General features: G+C 38.6%; 1 protein-coding gene, 2 long non-coding RNA genes and 1 pseudogene across 3 annotated transcripts; 1 reads left to right on the forward strand and 3 right to left on the reverse strand.

The window, feature by feature from the left end:
- Positions 1-959: 959 nt before the first annotated feature.
- LOC134211026 (uncharacterized) lies at positions 960-18436 on the reverse strand. The gene is made up of 14 exons (XM_062687556.1): positions 18170-18436; positions 17854-18107; positions 17565-17775; positions 17001-17461; positions 16689-16932; positions 16422-16508; positions 15930-16366; positions 15646-15865; positions 3494-3652; positions 3056-3423; positions 2288-2995; positions 1978-2215; positions 1444-1817; positions 960-1368 (listed from the first exon to the last, which is right to left on the reverse strand). Exons 1-14 carry the CDS (start codon positions 18327-18329, stop codon positions 1072-1074), a joined length of 4218 nt encoding a protein of 1405 aa, XP_062543540.1. The 5' UTR covers positions 18330-18436; the 3' UTR covers positions 960-1071.
- Positions 18437-20611: 2175 nt separating this feature from the next.
- On the reverse strand, positions 20612-21878 carry LOC134215297 (uncharacterized). Its single transcript, XR_009980106.1, has 3 exons — positions 21638-21878; positions 21329-21390; positions 20612-21267 (listed from the first exon to the last, which is right to left on the reverse strand). It is a non-coding gene; the product is annotated as an uncharacterized LOC134215297 (long non-coding RNA).
- A 310-nt stretch (positions 21879-22188) lies between these two features.
- On the reverse strand, positions 22189-23900 carry LOC134215296 (uncharacterized). Its single transcript, XR_009980105.1, has 3 exons — positions 23261-23900; positions 22717-23184; positions 22189-22649 (listed from the first exon to the last, which is right to left on the reverse strand). It is a non-coding gene; the product is annotated as an uncharacterized LOC134215296 (long non-coding RNA).
- A 387-nt stretch (positions 23901-24287) lies between these two features.
- On the forward strand, positions 24288-26487 carry LOC134211027 (DET1 homolog; annotated as a pseudogene).
- The last annotated feature ends 650 nt before the right edge of the window (positions 26488-27137 follow it).

The raw sequence follows: 27137 nt of genomic DNA on the forward strand, positions 1-27137 counted from the left end.
AATGGCCATTATGCCAAATGACCTTCAATTTGACACCGCATTTATATTATGCCAAATGGCCATTATGCCAAACGGCCCTTGTGCCAAATGGCCATTATGCCAAACGGCGTTATGCCAAACGGCATTATGCCATATGGCATTATGCCAAACGGGGTACCGCCGTCGTTTTGAAAATTATCTAAGGTATTATTAATCTAAGGCGAAAGCAAGTCTTATTTTCGATATGAGGATACTGATACAATCAGTATGTAAATAGTTGTCAAAAGACATCTGGTGGAAAATATGTGAACTAATATTTTTCTTCGCAAGAAATTTAAGTTTTCTCTGTCTCTTCAGTCTATCGGAATCCGGTATGAAGAGAAGAAATTTTTGGAAAGAGAAAGAGAATTTATAAATCTCTATTTACAAAGATTTTTTCCAATTTTATCTTGAACCTTCGGAATTCGGCTGCTGATTGCACAAAACTAAATGTTTCGGTCATACTAAATCGCTTGATGGTAATATATCGAATGATGAACAACTCAGCTAGATTTCAACAAGATACGATGATGTTTCAATTTTAGATTTAGATTTTTTTGAAATTTCATATGGAAGATGCAATTTGGAACTTCAATGGCTATTATCTCAGTATGCGAAAAAACGGTATGGGACTGATATGCGAGTGGCGGCAGACCACGTGAACAATTTACAGATAGGGGAATTTGGACGGTTCATACAACAAATGTTTGAAAACTTATATGAGCAATTGTCTACGTTGGGGGTAACGAAAATCAAAACCTGCCCACGTGGTATAACAGCCCCACACGGATTATATAGAAGTCCAAAGTCGCAAGGTAATGAAATGCGCAACGATGTTTTCGTGGAAGATCGCAATTACGCTTGTTGCATGTCCAAAGATCAACAACTACGATCAACGAACAGAGGACACCAGCACGGCTTTCACAAAAAATAGAATCATCTTTTAACAGCATTTTCATTGTATTGATAGGTACGTACCTTATTTATACCATCCTGACTGATAATAAATATTCATAATATTGGCATTACTCTTGAGATGCTACGGAACGCTCTTCATTCTCCCACAATCATTTCATTCAATTCTTCTGTGGGATTTTCCAACTTTACCTCAACTGGAGAATCATTATGCAGTTCGATGACTGATGATTCACATTTCTTCACATCGCCAGGCAAGTTAAATTCTGCCGAAGTACTTCTGAGTTCGGGAAGTTTTTTGTATACAATATCCTGAACTATTTTCTCTTTCAAGTTGAACGTGTTCTTAAACATATCCACACATACCTTAATACGACCAGCGTTGCTTGGTAGGTAACAGGTGTATGAATGGCATACTGGTTGATTTGTGTGAATCTTGAATAAAACATTGGTGAATATATTATTATATAGTTATTATATAGTATAGGAATCAATGATTTTTTTACTCACCTGTTTACGCTGTGGAATATTGACTTTTATGAGACTTTCTACAAAATGAATTTGATCAATGTCGGACAATTCTGCATACTTTTTATAAATCATTTGGCGCAGATGGACCGGGTATTTCACATCGCACTGTTGTGGACACTGATTACACGCCAGTGGCTGATAGTTTGCTGCGTCTTTTTTTGTGGGCCGACGGCTTTCAGACTCATCATCGACGGAATTGTTCAGGAAACCCTGAAAATATCCATTCAGAAAGGCTTCATCCAACTCTACGGCGGTAACGGTTGGTTGCTTGGGATCTTCCATGCTGGAGCCTATGGTTGAGGATGGCGGCAAGTCGTTCGGCATTTCAGTGCTCGGCGTTAGATCGTTCAAGTCTGTGAGTGAATGAAAATAGGTGTTAAGCAGTAAAAATAGTTGAATAAAAAAAAAAGTTAATTGGGTAGTAATTGAATAATTATCCAATCTACAAAGCCGTTCATTGATTATTTGAGGTAAATTAAAAAATTGAATTAGGTAGGTATATGAAAACTTTACCTTTCTTCTGTTCGTCATCATCATCGGAGGGCATTGCAAAGAAATTCGAGTCATCATCCGGCATTATTTCCGCGTGGTCAATATCATTCTCAAAGATATGTTTATATTGCTCTTCCATCAGCAATCGCAACTTTTTCTCCGTAACTTGGAAGGTATTTATGAAAAGTTTTCTACAGACTCGCACCGGAACTGGATTGGCGGGCAAAAAATGTACGCATACTTTCCTTTTTCTCGAATCCTATAACATGGAACAAACGATTAAAATACATAACAATTCTTAAAATCAATTGCAAAGTTGATGAAAACTCACTTCTTTCCGTTTGTCCGGAGTTTTGCTCTTGATGTGATGATATAGGAAACGCCGTTGATTCATTGCTGGCAATTTTGAGAACCGTTCGAAAATTTTGATACGCAGATCCTCTGGGTATATTTTATTACATATTCTTATACATTGGCATGGCTGTAGAAGAGACGAGTTGGCATCTGCTCTGATCCATTTTTTCCTTGCTTTGTAGATTACTTTGTCCATGGCGACTTCGTAGGGAGCAAAATATTCATCAATAAAAGCATCGTCGAAGTAAACAATCGACCGATTTTGGCCAGTTTCTCCGCTCGAGAAATATTCCGCGATAGACGATGAATGAGTAGAATAGTCATCGGTTGTTTCAGTAGGTTCTGTCTGTTCGGAGATATCGTTTTCATTGCAATCATCGAAGGTAAAGGCAGGCTCCACTTTAACATCAGTAATGATCGGATCAACGACCGGATCTGGTATGCCTGAAGGCGGTTCCAGAGCACTCTGTGGAGCGTGCAAGTAGCTGCTTTCGCCAGTTTCAGTGATATTGCCAGGTTCTTCTGCATGCAGGTTTGAAGTGTCACTCATAAGAAGAGTTCGTAGTTTTTTATCGGTTACTTTAAATGTGTTCATGAACATCACCTTACAGACTTTGATTTGACCTTTCCTCGTGGGCATGTAGTAAAACATGCTAAAGCTTCGCCTCGAAACTTTTTTGAAGCGCTGGAATTGTAAAAAAAACTTATTTGGTGCCCGAAAAAACAGAAAGCTATTTTTAATTACCTTTGTGGGTTCTTTTCTGATAAGCTGGATGAGGAATCGTTTCTGACTGATCGGAAGGAGACGAAAAAATCTGCTGTAGATTTTGGCCCGTAAATCGTCCGTCAACCAAGTGAAACATTTGAAGTTCACGCATGTGCATGGCTCCATGACTATATTTTCATCGGCCGCCATTGTGCTTGTCATCGGCTTCATTTTCCTTCCGTTTACCTCGCGCTGATCGCTGTTGATTTCAAACTGAATGAAATACTCATCAAGGAAATCGTCGTCGATGACTGGTCCAGTCAGCATCGACTCACTCATAGATTGATGCTGACCATCATGCTCCAAAATAGAACTCAAAGCCGAATAACTAAAACTTTCTCCGTGTGCTGTAATGAAATCAATCATTCTTTCACGACCGTATCCATATGTTTGGAATTTTGAAACGTGGGCTCATACCGTTATTGTCTTCTGATTCGTCCTGAGGTTCTATTTTAAGAAAGTCGTAGGAGTAATTTACTTCCACGTCTTCGTCATCGCTGTACTCTATGTTTGGGATCAAATTTGACGGATTTGTGGCGAACGGTTGATGTACATCAGTGTCGCTCAAATCGATGCCTGAAACATATGATTTCACAAGTCATTATTAGTGTGTAACGTACTTAATTTTTTTGGAATGTTAACAGGAAACTGCTTCTATAATCTATAATCAACATTCGCAGCCCGTGGTGCCGGAAGTGGGTTGGACAGCCAAGGCATTGTCCTACCCATGATGCTGATGAGAAGACATCATCCAAGTAATTATTATAGTTGCAGACCTGATGTCTAGGTTTACAAAAATATCATCAAATATGCAGTTTAACGTATCATTAGTTTAAATGAATTATTAGGAGTCCAAGGATTTATTGACATCTATGAAATTACAAACATCTTTAAGCTCACATGACCCGCTAGGGGTTCTGAGCTCCCCAAATGACCAATTGACGATCATATGGTTACCTGGAAGAAATCGCTACTGTCCATAGATTTTTTTTAAAAGTTTCTTAAATAGGAAGGACAAAAATTCAAATAAACAAAATTTATTTTTTTATATAAAAAAAACCTGATTAATCCACCTGGCGGTGTTGGTGCCCAATCTGGCCAATTTTCAATAGCAAACAATGAGACAGGATTCTCAGTCGAATGCGAGTAATTCGGCTAATGCGTCTACAAAAAGTGTGTCTACAAAATTTCGTACACATACACACATACACTCACACACATACATACATACACACAAACAGACATCACCCCAATTCGTCGAGTTGAGTCGATTGGTATATGTATAACACTAAGGGTCTCCGAGCCTTCTATCAAAAGTTTGGTTTTGGAGTGATCATATAGCCTTTACGTATACTTAGTATACGAGAAAGGCGAAAATAATTTTATATATGACAAACTGGCTGACCCGGCGAACTCTGTCTCGCCAAAAACTGATCAATTTTCTGATATATTTTTTTGCGTGGGTACACAATTCTCGCTTAACTTTTCAAAAGGACCTAAGTAACATTTTTTTTTCATGAATTAATTTGAATAGCGCAATCAACAGAAAAACATGAAAGCTTTTGATTGCAGTACTCAAATTAATTCATGAAAAAAATGTGACTTAGGTCCTTTTGAAAAATTAAGCGAGAATTTATCTAAAAATACAAACCGTTTATTCAAAATAATTTTTCATTTTTTCGACATTTTTATCATAACATTTTTTATTATTTTGTAAACAAACCAAAATGAGCACAAATCGGGTTTTACTAAGCCCCGACTAAGTATGGAAGGGAAAGAAGGAATAATGGATCTTTTTATCATTTATTGCTGCTTTACTTACTTTGCATGCTTTACTTTTTACTTCAAGTCATTTCCTGCGGCCCGGCACCATTGTTGATATATGAAGCTTGAATCGTGTTATTATCATGATTGATCACTACATCAATATTATGTATTGGCCAAGCCCAACAGCAAACAAATTTCGTTGTTATTGCCCCGGGCTATAAAAATTGCAAATGTGTGTTTTTTCGCAGATTTAAACGAGCTAAACTTCTTGTAAGAATAATGTTGACTAACACTGCTCCGTAAGAAGAATGATTTTACTCTTAAAATAGTTTACACAGTAACTTTCGATTACCGAACTCAGTAAAATTTTACTGACTTTTTGAACAGCTGACTAAAGTCGGTAATTAGTTCAGTAACTGAAAACTCGGTAATACGAAATGCTCCTGAATTGTCAAAAAAATACCGATCGAATCAGTACTTGTTATTACTGAGTTGTTCGGTAAACTTTTTATTTACTTTTTATTTGCTGAGTTTTCCAGTAAAAATATTTTTTTAAATTATGATCCAAAATCCAAGATAAAAAAAAAAAACTTTTTGCAAAATTCGAAATTCATGGAACCTTTCTGCCGATGCGAAATGGGCTACGCATCGCAATGAAATGAATGTTTCTTTTTATGTATGATATTGAACAGTTGCATTCCTTTTTTTATAATAGTTTTCAAGAAATTTCAATTTGCGATTCCTCGGTTTTCACGTACATTTTGTAAAGAAATGCTTTTTATATCATGTTTACAAGTGTTGTTCTCGGCACTTATCATCTTTGTCACTGAGCCATTCACGTTATGGACAAATTAGTTCTAAGTTCTGGGCCCCAATCTGGAGTCCTGGAAAAACGAAAAACTTCTCCCAAAAACATCTTCGTGTCAATTTTCCAGTAGGCTATTTTGGCAGGTTCAACAGGCACATTTAATTTTTCCTGCTTTGTTCGCAAGCAATGAAGAACAAATGAAAAGGCCCAAATATTGGCTAAATTTGCTTGTTGCAGAAGCGAAGGATAAAATATGAGCCATGATGTCGTCGCGATAAACTTGAAAATGTGCGGAAAGTGATTTGACATATTTCAGTTGTCATTCTTTTTTGAAGAAAACTCAGTAATTATTTTTACTGACTTATGGCGCAGCGCCTGTAAACATCGGGCATTACCGAAAACTCAGTACTAAAAATTACTGTTTACTATATAGTTTATGAAAACAATTACAGAAAATCAGTAATTTCCAGTGGAATTGCTGATTTTCTCGGTAATTTTTATGGTTTACGGTGCAAAACCGTAAAAAAAATTACCGAACAATAAAGTCGAGAATAAGTGTGTAGGGTTTGGCCAGTTCAACTGGAAAATTGCTGGATTATTAACTCAAGAAAACAAACTAAATATCACTTGTCACACCAACGTATTTTATGTTTTTGCCCCATCCTTCGGAAGTGTATATAATTTCGTTTTGTATGCGTTACGCAGGCGTGTTACGTATTAGTCTATCAATAAATCTCTTAAATTATGAAGTAAAATGTATGGTATTTGGAACAAATTCACTTTAATATTGAAAATATAATTATGACAAATGATATGATATGGAAATATGCATATTTTTCTGATTTGTTTCAAAGAAACAATTGATTTTAATTGAGCAACATATAGAAGCATGTACCAAACAATCTTCGCAGAAAAGCAAAAACGTAAAAATTTAAAGGGATTTCAAAAATTTCTTCTGAGGATAGATAGATAGATAGCAAATGTGAGCATGTTTTGAGACGCTAATAGACCACTGATATGCATGTATGTGTGCGTATGTGTGCAAATTCTGAAATTTACTAACATAAAAATCTCACTCATTTTTAAGGTATTAAACATGATTAGTATTACAAAATTAGACATCCATAAGGCGAAATATATGTTAATATTGAACGCTATTAAGTTTCGTTCAGATCAATGACTGATTTAGTTAGTTCTGGATTAATTAATATCGAGGTCTCTGGAAATTACGAGTATGTGTATATTCCACCAGCGTTACGCTAGTTACTAACCATGTTACAATAGCTATTCAATCCGACGAGCGCCTAATAGATAGGCAGCATGACGTACAGTGCGCTTTCGTTCATTTTGTTGTCACTCAACCCATGAAATCTGCCTTTCGGTAGGCAATTATTTTGTCACTTTATACGTTCAATCACCGTGGGAAGCTCAGTTGTTTCATCTCGTTTTCAATATTGGAGTCTGACAATATTTCCTTATGACTAAGGAAGGGTCAAAATCTCACTGTATGTGGATTAATCTGGGTTTTATTTTATGATTTTTTCCAATCTACGATATTGTTAAAGAATGGTTTTAGAAAACTCAATTGATAGGAAAACATGATAGCAAGGCTCGGATGCAGGTTTATTCGATTTCTATTCAACAATGCTGGTATGATCACCTTAGCTTCAAAAACACTTTTGAAACATGCTGTCGTTATTGGCAGCAAAATCAAATTTCCATGAAGAATTTGAAAATTTTCCTTAAAAATTAGGAAATTGCCAAAGCTACGGCGATACAATCTGCAGAAATAAATTTTATTTTACTTATAAAAAATTCATGCTGTTTTAAAATTCAATTTGAAATAAAAAACCAGATCCACCTAGCGGTGATGATGCCTTTCTCTTGCGGTAAAAAAATAGTGTTTTGGGCATTTCTTCTGAGTCCATCGTAAGATCCAGCCAATGTTCAATAGGAAATAATGAGACAAGATTCTGCGTCGAATGCAACCTGTTGGGAGAAAATCGGTTTAGGGTAAGTGCATTAAACGTGAGCTAGACTTTTTCACGCGCTTTTTTTTATGAGAAAAAGTATTTTGGCCATAACTACCAAGCCCATTGTCCGATCCGGCCAATTTTCAATAGGAAACAATGGGGCAGTATATTGCGTCGAATGCAACCTGTTGCGAAGAAATCGGTCCAGGGTAAGTACAAAAAAGTGAGCGAGACTTTTTTACGCGCTTTTTTATGAGAAAAAGTATTTTGGCCATAACTTCCAAGTCCATTCTCTGATCCGGCCAATTATCAATAGGAAATAATGGGGCAGAATACTGCGTCGAATGCAACCTGTTGCGAAGAAATCGTTCAAGGATAAGTACAAAAAAAGTGAGCTAAACTTTTTGCTATTTTGGTGGCACACACACACACACACACACACACACACACACACACACACACGCGCGCACACTCACAGACATCACCTCAATTCGTCGAGCTGAGTTGATTGGTATCAGGGTGTCTACTCATCTGCAAAAACAAAATTCCCTGATTTTTCCAGGTTTTCTCCAGGTGTTTTACATTAATTTCCAGGTAAAAACAAACTTTCCATATATAGATTTTAGCAGCGAAAAAATCGATTTAAACAAGTGAATATTGCGAAATTTAGTTGCCTTACAAAAACAATGTTATAAATCATTTAAGAAATTCTTCCAGGAATGCCTTCGCAAATTCACCCAGAAATTACTTCAGCCATTCAATCAAAAATACCTACAGGAATCGCATAGGAAATTCCTCCAGGATTCCTTCGAAAATTTCTCCATAGATACCATCGGAAAATCCTCCGGAAATGATTACAGAAATTCCTTCAAAGAGGGAACATTAAGAATTGCTTCATAATTTCCCCTAGAACTTCGTACAGGATTTCATTTGAATATTTCTTTGCAAAAACTTTAGAAAACATCTCAAGGAATGGTTCCGGAAAATGCTTAGGTAGGTAGCTTAGGTAGAAATTCTCTTAAGGAATTGTTCCGGAAATATGTTTGGGAATTTCCTCAGAAATTCCTTCAGAACTTCTTGCGAAAACTCCTTCAGTAAATGTGTTGATGCAAAATATGAGATTGGGTGGGGTCCATGACGTTAGGCATAAGGACGTTAGGCGTAATACTACCTTTTTATGTCGTGGGCTGTTTTTGGGCATTTATGCTTAACATCCTTTATGCCTAACGTCCTTATACCTGACACGGGGTATACCCGAGATTACTATTGTGGCTCTTGTTCGCGTGGCCAACATCTAGTTTGTTTTTGTTTGTGACCAACATCTAGTTTGTTTAGACCTAGCAGCCAAGGTACCGGTATTATAAGTGTCAAGCGGTCCCGGTCAATTTATAGCCTATTTATATAACGCCATTTATGATCATAAATATCATGATAAACAACAACCTGATGCCATCCCCATACATTCAATTCTGTTTTTCCACTTTAACGCGATATTTGTTACGATAAATAATCTAATCGTAATCTGAGTAGGTTATTAAGTAGGCTTTGGCAGAAAAATTTTAATGGTTACAAAGCGCCACCAGCGTTCTATTACTTATGGCTTTACTGTAAAAACCTTCGGAAAATGCTTCGGGTATTCTTTTGAAATTCCTTGCGATTTTTTAGGAACTCATGCAGAAGTACCTTGAGGAAAACTTTAGAAAACACCTGGAGGAGTTTTTCCGGATATTTTGCTTTTTACAAATTCTTTGGAAATTCGACGAGAATACCTTTAGAAACTCCGTTGAAAAATCCATTCGGGATTCCTTCGGCTATTATTTCAAGAATTCCTTTAGCAAAAATTCTTCACAAATCACTTACACTTTTTTTTCAAAAATCTCTTCAGGTGATTTCTTTGAAAATTCCTCCGGATATTCCTTGAAAAACTGATCCCGAAGTTCCTCCAGGAATTGCTTTGAAAAATCCTAACTAATTTAGTATTTTTTTTATTTCTTCCTAAAGAATTTCCGAGGGAATACTCAAAAGAATTTACAAAGCAATGTTTAATGGATTCCCCGAATAAATTCCTAGATTTCACCAAAAATAGCTTTTTATTAGTCCGATGTTTCGACACGGGATTAGTGTCTTCTTCAGGGGAAGAATGATTTGTTCGTTCTTCTTCTTCCCCTGAAGAAGACACTAATCCCGTGTCGAAACGTCGGACGAATAAAAACTCGTTTTAATCATATGAGACTGCGTAGCCGTTAATTAATGATCTATAATGATCTATAAAACCAAAAATAGCTTCGGAAATTCTCAAGGAATTATTTTGAAGATGGCAAAACGTTTTTTGCGGAACAACGATCCATTAATGTTCACTACATTTTTAATAGATTCGATTGGAATATTCATTCAAATATTTGTAAGGATTTTTTTCATCTTTTGATAGAATTTCACTCATGATCACCGGGTATTGAAATTTCCCTGATTATGTCAGGAATTCCCTGATAATTCCAGGTTTTTTCCAGGTGAGGAGAAATTCCCTGATAATTCCAGGTTTTCCAGGTTTTTCCAGGTAGTAGACACCCTGGGTATATAACACTATGGGTCTCCGAGCCTTTTATAAAAAGTTTGTTTTTGGAGCGAACATATAACAATTACGTATACTTAGTATACGAGAAAGGCAAAACAAATATTTAGTGCAAATGTACTGCGGCCCGCTTCGACAGCTCTAAATTGCAATGCGGCCCTCAAAAGTAAGCATGCTGGGGATTTTTGAAAATATGATAGACTTTGAACAATCTCGGCCGTTTCTCGATGGATTTCCAATATTTTTGGAGGATTCGATCGAGGATGAGTTAACGCCCTAAAAATGCAGTTCTAAAACTACAGACTTTTGACTATTTATTATTGAAAATTGGCAAACTATTTAGAAATCGTAAAACAACCAATCCCGCATCGCAAGCACAAACATCAAAATCAAGCAACTTGCGAGTTTGGATCTAATCCTCAGTTCAAACAAGATTTCACGCAAAGCGGACGCAGCGGAGCGGAACCATCAGCACGATGGCACTGGTAGCATACTTACTTACTTACTTGATACTTGATGGGCTATAGCTCTTCGATGAACCTACGCCGAATGGAGTATCCTTCTCCACTGGACTCGATCCTGGGCCAATCGCTTCCAGTTGCCCTGAACATTGAGCGCCCTCAGATTGCACAAAGCAATCGTGTACGGGTGTACGCGGCCTTCCACGAAGCCTGCGGCCTCTTCCGGGTTCTCGAACATTATCTTAGTTTGACGTTCTTGCGGCATACGAACAACGTGTCCAGCCCACCGTAGTCTGCCGTGTTGTATAAGCTTAATAATATCTAGCCCTTTATTGTGAGAAGATAAAAAATTTCGAACGAGGGTCCGACGGTCGACCATCGGAGAGTGGTTCCGCAAACGTCAAATTTTTTGATGCACGGAAAATAATGTTGTTTGACGGTTTGTTTTTCTTTTTTCTCCTGATGAATAAAGCATCTAGTGTTCTTTTCACGGAAAAACGTTACCGTAATGGTATTCGTCCATTACATCTTTTTGGTTCTGAAATCAATGTAACTGATCAAGCATGTGGGTCTAATTATGTATTCAAAGCTTTCCTGGATCCTAACATTGAGTTCAGAATCAAAAAGGCGTGTATGGCTTTCGGCCAATGCCGACGAACCTTTGGTAAAATTGGGGTCTTAAACCCAAATGGATTTACATAACAGTTGTACGACCAATTTTGGCTTATGGATGTCTTGTATGGTGGCAAAAGGGGGAAGTGAGGACAATTTAGTCTAAATTAGGTCATCTTCAAAGGATGTGCCTAATGGCAATGACTGGTGCGTTCTCTTCAACTCCCACGGCTGCTCTCGAAGTTCTCTTCGACGTGGCCTCACTACACATACATCTCAAACAAGAAGCATTTTCTTGTACTTACTCGTACAAGGTACTCGGTTTTATGGAAGAGAATCCTTTACACCGCAGTTCTACACACACTTTGTTGTTACCGCTTATGGTTAATTGGGACAAAATATTCCTTGCTCCAAGTGAAGTAGTTTTCCTTATAGGACATTTTCAACACAATTCCCCTGGCGGGATGAGTGGATATCTGGCTATTTGGAGAGAAGTATGTCGGACAGCATTGTTAGTTACACTGACGGCTCCCTCCTCGAAGGTAGAGCAGGTGCAGACGTCCATTCGCGTGAGCTGATATTGGAACAGCCACACTCACTGGGTACACACTGCACTGTCTTTCAAGCGGAAATATTTGCCATCATGCGTGGAGTGCAATCTGCACTGCAGCAACGCATTATGGGCAAAGTAATATACTTCTGTTCAGATAGCCAAGCAGCTATTAAAGCTCTCGCCTCGGCCAACTCAAGGTCGAAGTTAGTAATCGCATGTCGAACTCAAATTGAGGAACTGAATTCAGTTAATACTTTACACCTTATAAGGGCCATTCTTTCATAGCTGGAAACGAATTGGTTGATGAGTTAGCTCGTAATGGAACATCACATGACTTTATTGGTCCGGATCCAGCCATTCCAATATCCAAGTGTTGGGTGAAGCTTTTGATCAACTCTTGGGCTGTCACTCAGCACAAATGGCATCGGAGTAGTCTGGATTCATGTCATCAAACAAAATTGTACATCCGGGAGCCATCTCCGGCAAGTTATTTAACTAATCTGTCTAAACAGAATTGCAGTGTCTTAGTCAAGGCCTTGACAGGTCACTGCCGACTGAACTATAACATGGCAAATATTCAACGCGTTGAATCATCTGTTTGTGATAGTTGTGAATACGATTATGGAACTACTTATCATCTAATATGTAACTGCCCAGTCTATGCACATTGCACAATTGTGCTTCCAAATATTTGGTAAACACTTACTTAGTGAAATTGACTTCATAAACCTGAACCTTCAGAGTATTTTGTTGTTCATAACCCGTTGTGGTAAGGAGCTATAAGTTCTTGTACGCTTATGCGTTGTATGCCCTCTTCAAGGGCCCTTTTCCAAACTTTCCCTTGGTTCTCCCATCCACATTCCTTTCCGTCAGGTGTGTGATGAAAAAGGCTCTGAAGGCGATGGCACAAATCTGCCAAATTGAGGTGAACGTGCCCCTGGAGCCGACGTTCTGATACCTGATACCTGATAATGTTCCAAGATACACTTGATTCCAATCCGTCCAACGTTATACCAATCAGCCGTATCAGTTTCGCCGGAAAACCATGTTCAAGCATGATTTGCCATAATTCATTCCATTTCACTGAATCGTACGCCGCCTTGAAATCAATAAACAGATGATGTGTCTGCAAATACTCCCGGAATTTAACAAGGATTTGTGTCAGGGTAAACATTTGATCCGTCGTTGATGGGCCCTCACGAAAACCTGCTTGTTATTCGCCGACGAAGGACTTTTCAAGCTGTCTCAATCTGTTGAACAGAATACGGGACATAATTTTATACGCCGAATTAAGGAGGGATATTCCTCTGTAATTGGCACACTCCAGTCTGTGCCCTTTCTTAAAGAGAGGGCAAATGAGGCCGTCCAACCACCTAGCAGGCATTTCCTCGTCTTCCCATATTTTCGACATAATATGGTGCAGAACTTCATAAAGCTGCTCACTGCCATGTTTGAGAAGTTCAGCCGGGAGCTGGTCCTTTCCCGCAGCCTTATTGTTTTTCAGCTCTTTAACAGCGTGTTTAACCTCATCTAGATGCACCGTCACTTCCACTATGAAGCTTTGCATCATAACGTCATTGACAATTTTTTTTTACCCGTGTTCAAAATGGCGAGTGAAGTTTCATGAGAGCAATGTTTACATTTTTTATATGGAGTTTTTGGCTCTTGCAATCATCTATTCAACAAAGTCTCGCAGTGTTGCTTCCACCTGGCAGCTATTTCGGTTTTATCTGTCAACGAATTCCCTTGTTGGTCGTTGCACATGACGGGAGGTGGCGCTGTCTTTCTCCGCACGCCATAGAGATTCTCACGTCGGAATGTGTGAGTGGCGATAAAAGGAAAACAAACACTCCTAGATGATGCAACTCAGCAATGGTTGGGTTAAACCACAGATAACAGATATTGAAGCTAGAACAAATTTTATTGAAAATCCTGTGTAAACTTTTGAATTGATATACGTTGGCCCACTACTGCCATCTACTCAACTGATTGCGGCAGTACCTAAGGATGCAGCTGAATTACAACCGACGAACGCAGCCAATGCATTTGACAGCTGGAATCGGGCTGCGTATTCAATAACAATGATCCTTGCGCCATCTCCAATCGATTGCCAAACGCGGTACCAATTTAAAATACATTTGAATTAACAGTTGCGGATGTTTACACACGTATGGGATGCCAGCCTCAATATCTGTTATCTGTGGTTAAACTGAGTATATATCCATATATTTTTTGACTCCTTTGCAACCATTGTGATGACCCAATCAATTTTGAGGTTATGAGCAGAAGGAAAACAAACATGTCTAGGAACTTTTTTCAAATAGGCGTAACTGTATTTGACCTTGAAATTTTAAACGACGCATACTCTCTCTATTCTCCATATTTTTTTCAATTCACATTACTACCTGATAGATCGCAATCTATTCTTTCTGTTTGGTGCATTAGTTGTGCAAAATAGTTTAAATTCAGAGCACAATCGCCATTTCAAAAATCAAGGTCAGAATCAATTAGGCCCATTTGAAAAAAGTTCCTAGATGTATTTATACATGCCGAAGTGCACATTAATGTGCGAGCGCTAAACGTCACTCAATTGACAGGCTCATAAAACCTCCGCATATCATTCTGCTCCGCGTGATGCAGTGGCGATGCTGAAAATTTATTCCAAATGGTGGCGTCTTACCGAAAAGTCATCCAGTTTGGTCGCAGTTAGTTATTGGAAAAGCGGCTTGGGGGGAGAAAATTGGATCTCCTCAGGACCAGCATTTTCTGAACAGAAAAGGTTCTATGCAAAAATGCCCTGTTTCGGTGACATTGCCGTGAAGCTTGGTCGCTGTTAGTGATTTCATCCATTCGAACAAATTTATTGCACTTTGAAGAACATTAATCTCGGAACAACCTTCTTTTGTATAAAATGGCGGACCGGAAAAAAATCGATTTCATTTCCAATGACTAACAGAAATAAAACCAAATAATCTTACAATGTTCTGAAAACTCATATGTGAATATGTACATTATGTGGAAGATATTGATTAAAAAAAATATTGGAGGTAATTGATGGGACTCGAACCCACGACCCTCAGCACGCTAGACTGGTGCTTTAACCAACTAAGCTACGAAGGACCTCCGTCGGCCTTCGCAATCTAGGAATATAGGCAATTAACATTGATTGAACTGAACCTGAGTTGCGAGGTCTGTGTAAAATTAATTTTTGAAGTTCCTCTCACTTTGTCACCGGCGCCATAGAAAACGATACACGTACGCTTCCATCGCGGGTGGAAACCAAACGTTGCAAATAAATATATTTGCGTTTGGTTTCGCGCCACTTCCAATTCTGCTTATTTTTCCTTTATTTCGGACATTTTTAAGGATGGTGTCTTCCATGTCCTTCACTGAAAGCCAGTCGAGTGGCTTCAGCAGCGACGCGGACAATGATTCGTTTTAATCCCTTTTCCACGGTTGGAGACTCAAAGTCCATCTAACTGGGAGCTACTATTCGGATTCTTGATTCAGTTGACCTCCGAGCAGTTGCTCAATGTTAATAAAGAGACACAAGTTATGATGGCAAATGCCATCCATTTCGAATAGTTACGTAGTCCTACGTCACCTTTCTGTACCACCCGATTGGGTTGCACCTTTGAGTTTTTTCAACTACATTTGGCCAAACGGCATTCAATCAGATGTAATTTTCGCAGGATATTCATTCGATTTTGATTTAATCTGTTAGGTGTTCGATGGAAGTGCCTCGAATCGTTCTTTTTACTCGTTTCTACATCTGAAGTATCGGAACAAAGCCTTGAGAAGCTAATATTGCTAAAAACATACATACCTCTTGCATTACGGGGTTTGCTGCAACCTGCCATCAACTCATCTTCTTCCTCCATCGCTTGGTTGCTCTCATCGGGAAAGTTCCTCAAAAACTTACGCTTAACCAATCCTCGTAACTTTTTCTCCGTCACTTTGAAAAGATTTGTGAACATCACAACGCAAACCTTCACCAACCCCTGCTTGGAAGGGAGATAATAGAACCACGTCTTCTGCACTCTTGTCTGGAATGTATGATGGAGGTCAATTTGTTGTCAAACTTACATATATAAAAGATGGGATATTTACCGAAGCGTTAAGTTTTCGATGAACTCGGATGTGACGGTATAGAAATCGTTGTTGGTTGATTGAAGTTAGTTTGACAAAGCGGGAGAACAACTTCATCCGAGCATCATCCGGATATGCCATGGAACAGTTCCTGTAGCAAGCACAAGGGACCGGGGCCGGTCCACTTTCATCGACCTGCACCCAAGTTCTCCTAACATTGGGGGGTATAGTTACCGCTTGGTCATCGCTAGTCTCATATCGAATAAAGTATTCGTTGAGGAAAGTATCATCGAGTTCCGCCTCAGGTGGCTGTAGGGGTTTATATCTTCCGCAAGCAGCGTTCGAAGGGGCACCTTCGTCTTCATTGATGCTCTTCATCTGGCTACCTTTATCGGAATGGCTGCTTGTCTCTTCTTTTGGAAAACTTTTCTTTGGTTTTGTTTTTGGAATGGTCGGTGCTAAAAAATCGAAGAAGTTTGATTGATTGTTGCTTTTGAATAAGTACAAGCTCACCTTTCGCGCTGTTTGATTCGCCAGTCTGGGTGCATAATTTCTGTCTCTTACTAGTGGAAACATCCGTGTCAGTTAAGGATAAAGGATCTAAATGTTTAAGAGTAAACATGTTGATTGATTAGACAATATAAAGTATGTGCAATGTAATGCATCGACATGACTAACAAACTGAGACCTTTAGGTTCGCTTTTTACCACAGAAATGTTTCAAAAATAGAAAATTGTCAATTTTAAATTAGAGTGACGTATTGCATCATCTGAGACTTACCTTTCAATGACGGGTCAAATGCAAAAATACTGGTCTTCCGCTTTGAAGTATCATCATTTTGAGTTGCTTCATTTGTTTTTAATGGTGACTCTGACAAATCTTCATTCATCACACTTCTAACTTTATACTCGTTGATTCTAAGCGTGTTCAGAAACATCACTCTACAAACTTTTACTTTCCCATTTGGCGTAGGTATTAAATAGAGTTGGCTGAAATTACGTCTTGAAGTTTCCTTTTTTGGTCGCTGAAACGGAATGATGTTCATTGTCAATATCAAAACGCTTTTTCATGGTAGGATAATAAATACTGAACCTTCCTGGAAACCCTTTGTGTGTGATCTTTTAAAAATTGAATCTGTTTCGCATGCGGCATCCTGTTGTAGTAATTGTAAACCTTCTGGCGTAAATCTTCGGTGAACCATCGGAAACAATGGAACATGACGCATGAGCATGGTTCTGAAGGAGTATCGCTGATATAACGCGAGCTGCTAGGCTTCTCTTCCTCACTAGCACCAACTCCATACAACTGATAGAAGTAGCGCTCCAAAAAATCCTCGTTTGAAAATGGCTCTGATTGGCCATCTGCGTGGCCTTGTGATCGAATAAGATCGACGTCTAAACCATTCTCTGCTGTTTTTTCTGTGAAAATGTTTTGTTCTGATTCATCTGGATCTGGATCAGTGGAAACTGTTTCATTAACGTCCGTCCCGCTAGAGTACTCATTAGGATTTGAGTAACGGTTTGAACTCGTTTCATTTGGATCAACTTCGGAGCCTGCAAACGAAGTATGTTTATTAAACCATTGTAAAATATGAAAAGTTACATAAAACACCCTGAGTTTTTCTCAGGTGTTCATAACATTTGCCAACTAACTCACCTGATTCCTCTTGTTCCGATAATGCGGCTGAAGCCTTTGGCATTAACTCCTTTATCATATTATCGAAGGCCCCGGACTCTGCCTTTCGGTTTAACGTTCTAAGACTTTTGTCGGTCAAGTCATAGGTGTTTGTGAACATCAATCTGCATATTTTTACACGTCCAGAGTTGGATGGAAAATAGTAATGCCGATAGAATTTCCTCTGATTCTCCTGTAGAATGATCATGTCAGTTAAGTTAGCCAAGCAACATCTTACTTTGATAACTGGGGCATCGTAACTGGTACTTACGTGATTCGGTGGAAGGGATTCGATGTGGCATATCAGGAACGCCTTCTGCGCTGATGCAGACAGTTCCAATAGATTGTTCAGCAGCTTTGTGCGTAAATCATCTGGAAATTTGAGGTGGCACAGCTTCCGGCAGCCGCAAGCTTCTTTTATTTGTCGACCAGCTTTTTGGTGCCCGTTGTGGCGCACGTACGGCAAACCTCTCTCTTGGCAATATTTCCGAACCGCTCGGATAGATTTGTACGATGCATCGTATTCTAGTTTTCAAAACAAATGTTTGATAAATAGTGCCTTTTACGATTAAATCCGCGTCACTTACCATTTCTGTCGTAGTTTGGATTCGTTTCGAATTTATGGAAATATTCATGAGCATAGGCATCATCCAGTTCTTCTGGCACGACCTCCACAGGCCGTTGATCTGTTCGCCGTTCATTGTTGAAATCTCTATCGTCGTTTGTCCACAATTCATCGAAATCCATATTCCCTAATTTTCATACCTATTAAAAGGTGGACTTTAGTAAAAATCTGTAGAAAAAGAAACTGATGAATGAAAATTGCTTTTTTGGCTTTTTTGTTTTTGTTTCCAATTTTTCAATGACGATGATGACAAATTATATACACTGAAACCCAAATGTACACTCATAAAAAAACACGATCGATTCATGTTTTTCGGAAAAGGACTTTTCATGTGACATTGCCGAGACTTGTTTACAACACCCCCATGAAACGGCTGGGAAAGACAACACTAGCGCCACCCAATCAGTAGACGGCTTCAAGAACTACATCTCATTTCAGGGGGTGATTTACAACTGCTGAACAGGCCCGCAAACCCGAAGCTGTCACTTTCATCTCGACTTTCATAGAAGAATTCTCGCTTAACAATTGATTAGGGCCTACAATGAAAAGTAAACAAATTCAATTTTAACACCCTTCGATAGTATCCTCAAAAGATATTTTAGTTACTAGATAAAGATTGTCGCTACTGTTCCCTTTGTTCTGCTGTCCGAAACATGTGTGGTACATACCTGTCAAATCGTATGGATTTTCCTTCTTTGACATTTAGCTCCCCTATCCTCGCCAGCAAAAGATGTTCCGGACAGCGACGACAGCGACAATCTTTATCTAGTAACTAAAATATCTTTTGTATCCTCTAATAGCTACTAATAGTATAAAAATATTCCGCATCTTCAATTAAATTACTTAGAAAAAACTAATTTTTGATTGGGCCCACAACGTGTTATTTTCAAAATATGTGTAGGTCCACCCTAAAAAACGGCCAAGCCACTCGTTTTTTTTTTCTGTCTGGGATAAGCCTTCTCCAATTTCGGGCCGATAACGGGTATTTTTTCCGAACCGTCATCGGCCCGACCTCGGAGAGAGAAAATTTCCCCTCCCGAAAAGCCTTATCCCGTGTTTACTTTCGAAAAATGCCATAAACAAAGGGTCTATGAATGACAAGCAAATGCAGAATGACTTATCAAGAGGGCCTATTCCGAAGAAAAATATGAAAATAGACTTAAAATTTTATTTTAACGATTTCGACACATTTTTGCATGTTTTCGATGCAATTAAGGTTATGGATGGATAGATAGTGTTTATTATGTGCTTTCGGGAGTTTTTGCTGCTTAAAATAACATAAACCTGGGAAATAGGAATAGAAATTGTGATGCATTTTTTCGAACAGTATTTTCTTAATGTTTACGTTTTGGCTGTAGGCCCTTTTCAAATGTTACGCGAGAACTGTCAATTGACGATAAAATCAGCTGTTTTTAAACGTCTCGTGAGCTGATCGACATTCTTCCGTTGCGTGTCCGTATACGGGGAAGATTCACGTTGACTCTGTTGTATTTAGTGGATGTTGCGATTACAGTCGCGATTCGCTGGGTGGGCCCAAGGTGAATACAAACAGGTGTAGCAGTACACGCTTAGTTCAGTTCACCCAAATATGGGTGAACTGTACCTATAATCGTGAAAAAGTGCACATACACTGATAAAAAAATACACGTTCGATTCATGTTTTTCGGAATATGGATATTTTCAATCAGCTGACACCATGAACTCTGGTGTAATCCACATCACTATGATGTTCTTGACATTCTTATTTCAAATGACAAAGTTAGTATCCGAATTCATTATTGATACACCACGATATGATATGCATATCCATGAATACCCATAACAAATACACGTTCCACTCATATGTTTCAAAATGATGATATTTCATTCCAAGTTACACCATCAAGTCTAATGTATTTCACATCACTGCGATGTTCTTTACAAACTCAGTTCAAATGACAATGTTTATAAAAAAATCATACTTGATACACCACGATGTCATATGTTTATCTTAAATATGTTATGAATCAATTGAAACGAATTTAGGTATGGATTCTGATGAGACAATTGTCATCATTCCAATAAAATCGCACATGTTCATACATGTTTCGAAAAGGTTGTAACAATTTTCAGCTATCAGTGATAGTGAACTATTATTATTATTATTTATTCAGACTAAGGCCGAAGTGGCCTGTGCGGTATGTAAGAGTCTTCTCCATTCGGCTCGGTCCATGGCAGCACGGTGATAGTGAACTATACTTTTATATTAAATACCACTTCAATAAAGAATTTTTTTTTTTTTTTTTTTTTTTTCTTTATTTAGGTGTTTTTTTAATTCTAGATTAAGTTCAACACCGCTTTAATAAAGAAGAAAAATACTATGTTTGAATATTATTTATGAAGAAATATATTCGTGTTTCCATTATGGTTATAAAGCGGTGGTGGAAGGAAGAGGCATTTCACTGTTCAGTGGCAGAAGACATTGCGGCATGTGTGGAACAAACAACTTCGCACATAAAAAGACGAAGTGAAGTTTACCAAATTTGAACTAAACTGCTGTCTTAGGTAAATATGAGTATACGCCTACAAATCTATGTACAATAAAGTTCTCGAAATCTTTTTATACTATATAGTTGAAAACTGTAAAAAATGTAGATTTTTTTTAAAATAATAATTTATTTTTATTTCATTTGATCCATTCGGAATGCGATTTCTATTATACGGTTGAAAAACAAAAACAATACAGAAGTAAGTTGAATATTTTATTTGAATATATACTTATATAAATATTTCAAAATTGAATTTCTTGCTCTGGGAAAACTGGCTGACCTGCTGTGGCTCCTCGTTGGTGTTGAATCTAATCGGAACATACTAACTTGGTGCATTTTCTTATTTATTGCATGTTCTCCTCCTGCTGCTGCTGCATTTGTTTTTCATAAAAACAACGACGAATCCTCAGTATCGGTTCTTCGGAATATCCTTTGCGACGTACGTACTTCAAGGCGGCTTCCTGTTATTGGTAGGCATCAGCACCGAACCAATCACGTTTTCCGGCAGCAATCCTTTGAATTTCTTGGTGATCTGTGTAGATGATGAGAATCTTATTCATTGGTTGCAGATTCCGGAAGATGAAAGCACTTACCTGTCCTAGAACAAACTCTTCGGCCTCAGTTCGTTAATGCTGGTTGGTGTGGTTCAGCATTTCTAAAAATAATAAATACAATCACCTACATTTTAATCTAACTTGTTCGAATTTTATTTTATCTGTTCGGAATGCGATTTCCGTCATGGTTTCGAAAACCAACGAGAGACGGTTTTTCTAATCAAGTAATAGTTGAAGTTATGAAAACTGTTTTTCGAAATGGATTTCGATCCGCTGACGGAAATCGGATTCCGGACGGATATGCAATCATCATTATCATTTAAATATGAAAGAAAACATGAAATTCACTTGTTATAACAAACGAAATTCAACACGAATACATTTCGATATCACATATCAAACAAGTGACTCTGGCAAGTCAAGCAACAGAATTCTATTTGTTTTACACGTTAATACCGTGTGGTTTGTTTATAAACAAATGCAGAGTTTCGAATGAGCGATGTCATATGTTTTACACGTGATATTGATTTGCTTTGACAACATGCGCAAATTCATGTGTAGAACACACGGTCCTCTCGTGTATTTTTTTTATAGTGTACCTATTTATGGGTGAAGTGCCATTTACTCATATTTGAGTACAAGTGGTTCATAGAAATATTTGTAATGTTTACCTATTTATGGGTACTCTATTCTAGGTGAAATTCACTCATATATGGGTGATTTTTTTATGTTTTCATTTCTAAAATTGTTTTGGATGACATTTATGTTCAAAATATAAATAAAAATGAAGCATAATAATTGATTGGTTATATGAATATAAAGTAAAATATTTTATTTATCTGAATTTATGACTCATTATATAGTACATATATAAGGTATGATTATTTTCAAACCTTTATGTTGCCGGATGCTTGACTGCTACACTACTAAAAATCCACACATATTTATTGGCAAAAATCCATAGATTTAACTTATGATGTATATTAGCGCACACATAACCATTCACCACGCGAACTACTAATGAAATATATATCTAAATAAACTTTATGTGTGGTTCCAAATTAGCAATTCTTTAATTTATGTGTGGTTCTATATCGATTATATTAGGGTGGAGCTATTGCAAAAATGTATAACGGCGACACATATATCTTATATAGATATTTTTGGCAGTGTACTGTATAATCATCAGCAGGAACCGCAGGAACAGATCCCAGGACAGGACATCCCTTAGTAGCAGCGTCGTATCAGTATGGTGGAACCTCGAGTGGAACGAACGGAACACCGAAACATAAGTTAGCTGACAACATAAACGCAATGCCGGTGTGGATGTTTTACGGCATGCCAATGCGGAATTGGTGATCTGGAAAATAAAAACCAAACCATCAATTATATGAATAAACTATAATTTAAAAAACCAAATAACCTACCAATCCTATCAATCCGGAGGTTTCTTCAGGAGCAGCATCGGATAATAGCAAACAAAATTTTTGGTACAAACAGGAACTACTGCACCCGTACCCGCACCCTTTCGCACTCACGTTCCATTTCCTTTTCGAATTAACTGGATCTGTGCTTCTTGATGCCATCACGGCCACTTCCAAATTGATGATCGGGAACACCAAAACTGAGACCAAGACGGTAGGTAGCATGCATGTCGGAACAACATCGTCAAGACCTTTCTGTTGCAAAATCAATTAGCTCACTGGAACTGTTGCGAAACAATCCGAAGCACTGGCACTTCCTAAGAATGTGGAACCGTTTGGGGTCAGGGGCTCACAGTTTCGACAATGGAATCTCCGCTGATCGATTAGGAACTAGTATCCGTTTTGGCCGCATGCATGGAGGTCGATATGGTGCTGTTTGGTCGGAACTGGAGATCTTCGAGAAGTTCCAATCTGAAAGTGGTGTATCAATAATATATAAGATAAGAAAAATAGCAATCCTACCCAATAAAATACAAAAAATATCTACCTCATATGAAGAACACTCGGAACTAGGTACGTTGATAGATACCGGCTTTGACTGGGTTGAACAATGAAAGAAAGGGATGAATTTATAAACTGCTGTGACGACGGCGACATTCACGAGGCGGCCATTAGTTCTGCTTTATTTATTTATGTTCATTTTTTCATCCAAATATGGGTGAATGCGATTACCCAAATATAGGTAAAGTCTATTTCTTCAGAATATCAGTAAATTTCACCAATATTTTGGGTAAGTTTTACTAATAATATTGGTATAATTGCATTTACCCACATATGAGTGAATATAGTACCCATAAATATGTAAACCAATCTAAGCGTGTATGCCAATTTCATGATTCAGCCATCTTGGATTTTTATATGGGGCAGCCAACGAGTTTGTTTATGTTTTGCACTGAAAATGAATTTTTCACCCCCGCGCTAGTCTCTCCCACATACTGTCGAAATGAGTGAACCCTGATATATGAACCCTGGGTGGGCCACGACTTCGGCCCAACTAACGAATTCGGTTTTTTCGTTGGGTCAACTGACAGCCATTTGAACACGTGTATTTCGACTTGAACATCACAAATGATGTCCAGTGACGCCCAATCCCATTTTCCGTGTTTACATTGAATTTTGACGTACGGTTGCTTTTTAGTTGGGCCATGGCCAACCAGCGGAGGCCCAACTAAAAAGTGACCCAAGTATTCAAAATCCCAACCAGTGAATCCCGACTGTACCTGAGAGGCAACCAGCGGAAATCCGCAATATTTGTGTTTTTCTCGAGACGCATATTGCTTTTCTCACCGAAGAATAGACTACCGTGCAAATTTGTCGAAGTACCAAAACAAATGCTCACACGTCCAATTCTATAGAAATTAGCGAAAGCACATTCCAAAACATCATTCTTGCACCTTTCTCACACCCCAAACAGCTCTTTCTTGCAATGATGTAAACGATCATTCAGTAATGTGCGTTCGATCATTTAGTAGTTTGTCAATAACACATTCCAGAAGCTGAATTTCAAAATGTGTTGTATGGTGGACTTCTGGTGTGAAGGTTTTTCTTCAACTTTGTTTAGACGATCCCCACCAGTGCGTAAATAAAGCCAAAATAGCAACATCTATCATGACGCGAACTCGCACCGGTCGTTGGTAAACGGGTTTGGGAAATGTAAACGCAACCTTCGGTGAATAGCGAGTTGGCAAATTTGGCGACCCGCTCCAACCGTTGCCAAACCATCACACGGAAATATAGAGTAACGCATAAATAAAAAATGTGCCGATTTCTGAAAAATTGTTCGGTTATTCATCATCAAAACCATTGTGATGGAGGTCAGTTTAGTTTGGATTTCAACTGATTGGCGGCGCTAGTGCATATGAAATAACCTGATAGGTTAGATATCTCGAAATCTGGAATTTTTAGAATATTGGCGTCTTCTGCAAAGTTGGTCGGGTGGTCAAAACCATCATGACGAAAACAAGTTTAATTTGAAATACAACCGCTTGGCGGCGCTAGTGAATTGGAAATAACCTTAAAGGATAGATATTTCGATAGTTGAAATCTTAAGAATATTGCCGTCTTCTACAAAGTTGTTCGGACGATTAAAACCAGGAACTAATAACCGGGACGTGTGAGTCCCGAAGAACCGATTAAAAATTCGTGCAACCCAGATGAGCTCACGAGACCAGCACCGCCAGAGGCGCTAGTGTATTTTACTCATATTATGGTAAATTTATTTGAAAGTGTTTTGAGAAGTGTAGACTTTATTCCTGTCAGTTTTTGTTTATGTTTACGTTTTCTAGCATCAGTCTTTGTTTTTCTCAACGATGGAACCGGAGGCCGAAGCTACGAGATTCGGAGTCAAATTTATCAAATTTATGAGCTTTGAAGGTGAGATTTTGGCGAGATGGACCATGATTGGTCAACAGACATCACAAAGAAAAAAAAGGTGAGATTTTGCGAGGCTGGTAAAGACAGACCAATGACCAATGTTGCTTATTTTAGCTAAGGCACACAGCTAACATGGAAATTCAACAAAATCAACTGAACCGCGAATGCAGCCTGTTTACCAACGATGGGAAATACGTGATTGGAGCTGGATCATTCATCCCAGAAGATAATCATCCTTGGCTTTACGAATTGTACACAAACACTGCCAGACGTATGAACGTATTTCCGACTCGATGGACTTTAATGTCGACCAAATACAAGGCGTTTACCTTTACAGCGTCGCGTTAGCCATTCTGTCGATTCAACACCCAACGGCTCATATCTTTTCGATAGCTGAAGGCACCTTCAAACTTGAACGAACGATAGGTAGGTTTTGTTGTCGAGATGAAGCAATGCTGTACAGTATGTGAACGTCCGGAGGTAGAACAACGGGGAACATTTTAAACTTGCGAGCGCTTCGTGAGCGAACGATCAATAGTGTTAAGCATCGTATGTTGGTTGGTATTCAGACAAGCGCATATTCAGCAGTCGATTGGCGAAGATAGATTTGCGTTGAGAAAATTCTATCGTCGCTTCGATGAGTTTCGAAACCTCCGAATGTGGAAAATGGAATTACTGGATGATGATCATCTGTTGATCAAATATTCTAGCGAGGACGAAGTTAGGCTGGAGATTCAAGAACCAAATATTCGCAACAGCCCGTTTGTGATCAACAACATCTGGAAGAATACGATAATAGGAATTTACGGCAATCAATACCCGGAGCTTTTGTATCTGTATGAGAACTTCTGTGACAGTTTCAGGAATGCCGACCTGGCACATCAAACGCAAGTTATCAGCTCGTTAACGAACAACATCTACAGCAATCTGCTTCATCAGCGTTTTAAACAAACGATAATCGGGGCACGTGGCGGAGGAGTTCAAATGGCCACCAAACGGATCCTGGCCACCCTGCCAATTAGTGCACAAAGCTACAGCAGCTCTCCATACCTGCACCTTATTTTGTTCAGCTTCGACGACAAATGGGTTTCGGCAATGGAGCGACCTAAAGCGTGCGCCGAGTTTCCCATTCGATTCTTTGCCAGAGACTCTGGCTTGCTCAAGTTCCGAATCTACGCTGGAGTTCAAATTCAACTGCCGAGCTCTGGATCGCGACGGCTGGTGGCGTTCGCGTTCCACCTCACGGAGCCGTTTGCAATCAGCCTGCAGCGGATCAATACGGAATACATTGCCAACTTCCACATACCACATCCGGGGCACGGATGATAAGGTGATGATAGAATTTTATCGGTAGAGAGTTATTTGTTGACTGATTGTATTTAGTATTAAATATGGTGATAAGAATTTTTTATACTTACCAATAATGAGAGACAAGAGTATAAAATCAAATTTTGGATAACTATTTTTTGTATTGCGGCTTGAGAAGATTTTCAACTATTCGTTTTGTAAGTTGGCCCTTTTCAAAAATACTTTACGCCATAACCATATATAGCAGCATGAAAATAATGCAAGTGGCTTCGGCGCGGCGACGCTGCGTTATCGCTTTTTCACGATGCACACTTGCGTCCTTCTAACGCCACTTACACGCAGTGTTGAGTAGACGTTACGTGGACATTGGGCCTTATGATGAAAAAGTAGTTGGAAGACGTCTAAAATACCCTAATGAAGCATCCATAAATTACGTAACGTTTGGAGGGGGAGAGGGGGTTGCTCGAAGTGTGACAACCCATACAAAAATTTCAGATGCTTCATACAAAGTGTGAGGGCGGGGGGTCGAAAATGGGCAATTTTTGCGTTACGTAAATCATGAATCTTCCCTAATCGTAATGAAACAACTCGGGCCAGAAAAACGATTCGAATTTTAGGGCCACTCTCTGGTAGAAGAATATTATCTCAAACTAACTTTTTAGTTGCCAGGTAGGGGATTGTTC

Source organism: Armigeres subalbatus, chromosome 2, assembly GCF_024139115.2.
Source record: "Armigeres subalbatus isolate Guangzhou_Male chromosome 2, GZ_Asu_2, whole genome shotgun sequence".
Taxonomy (NCBI): Eukaryota; Metazoa; Arthropoda; class Insecta; order Diptera; family Culicidae; genus Armigeres; species Armigeres subalbatus.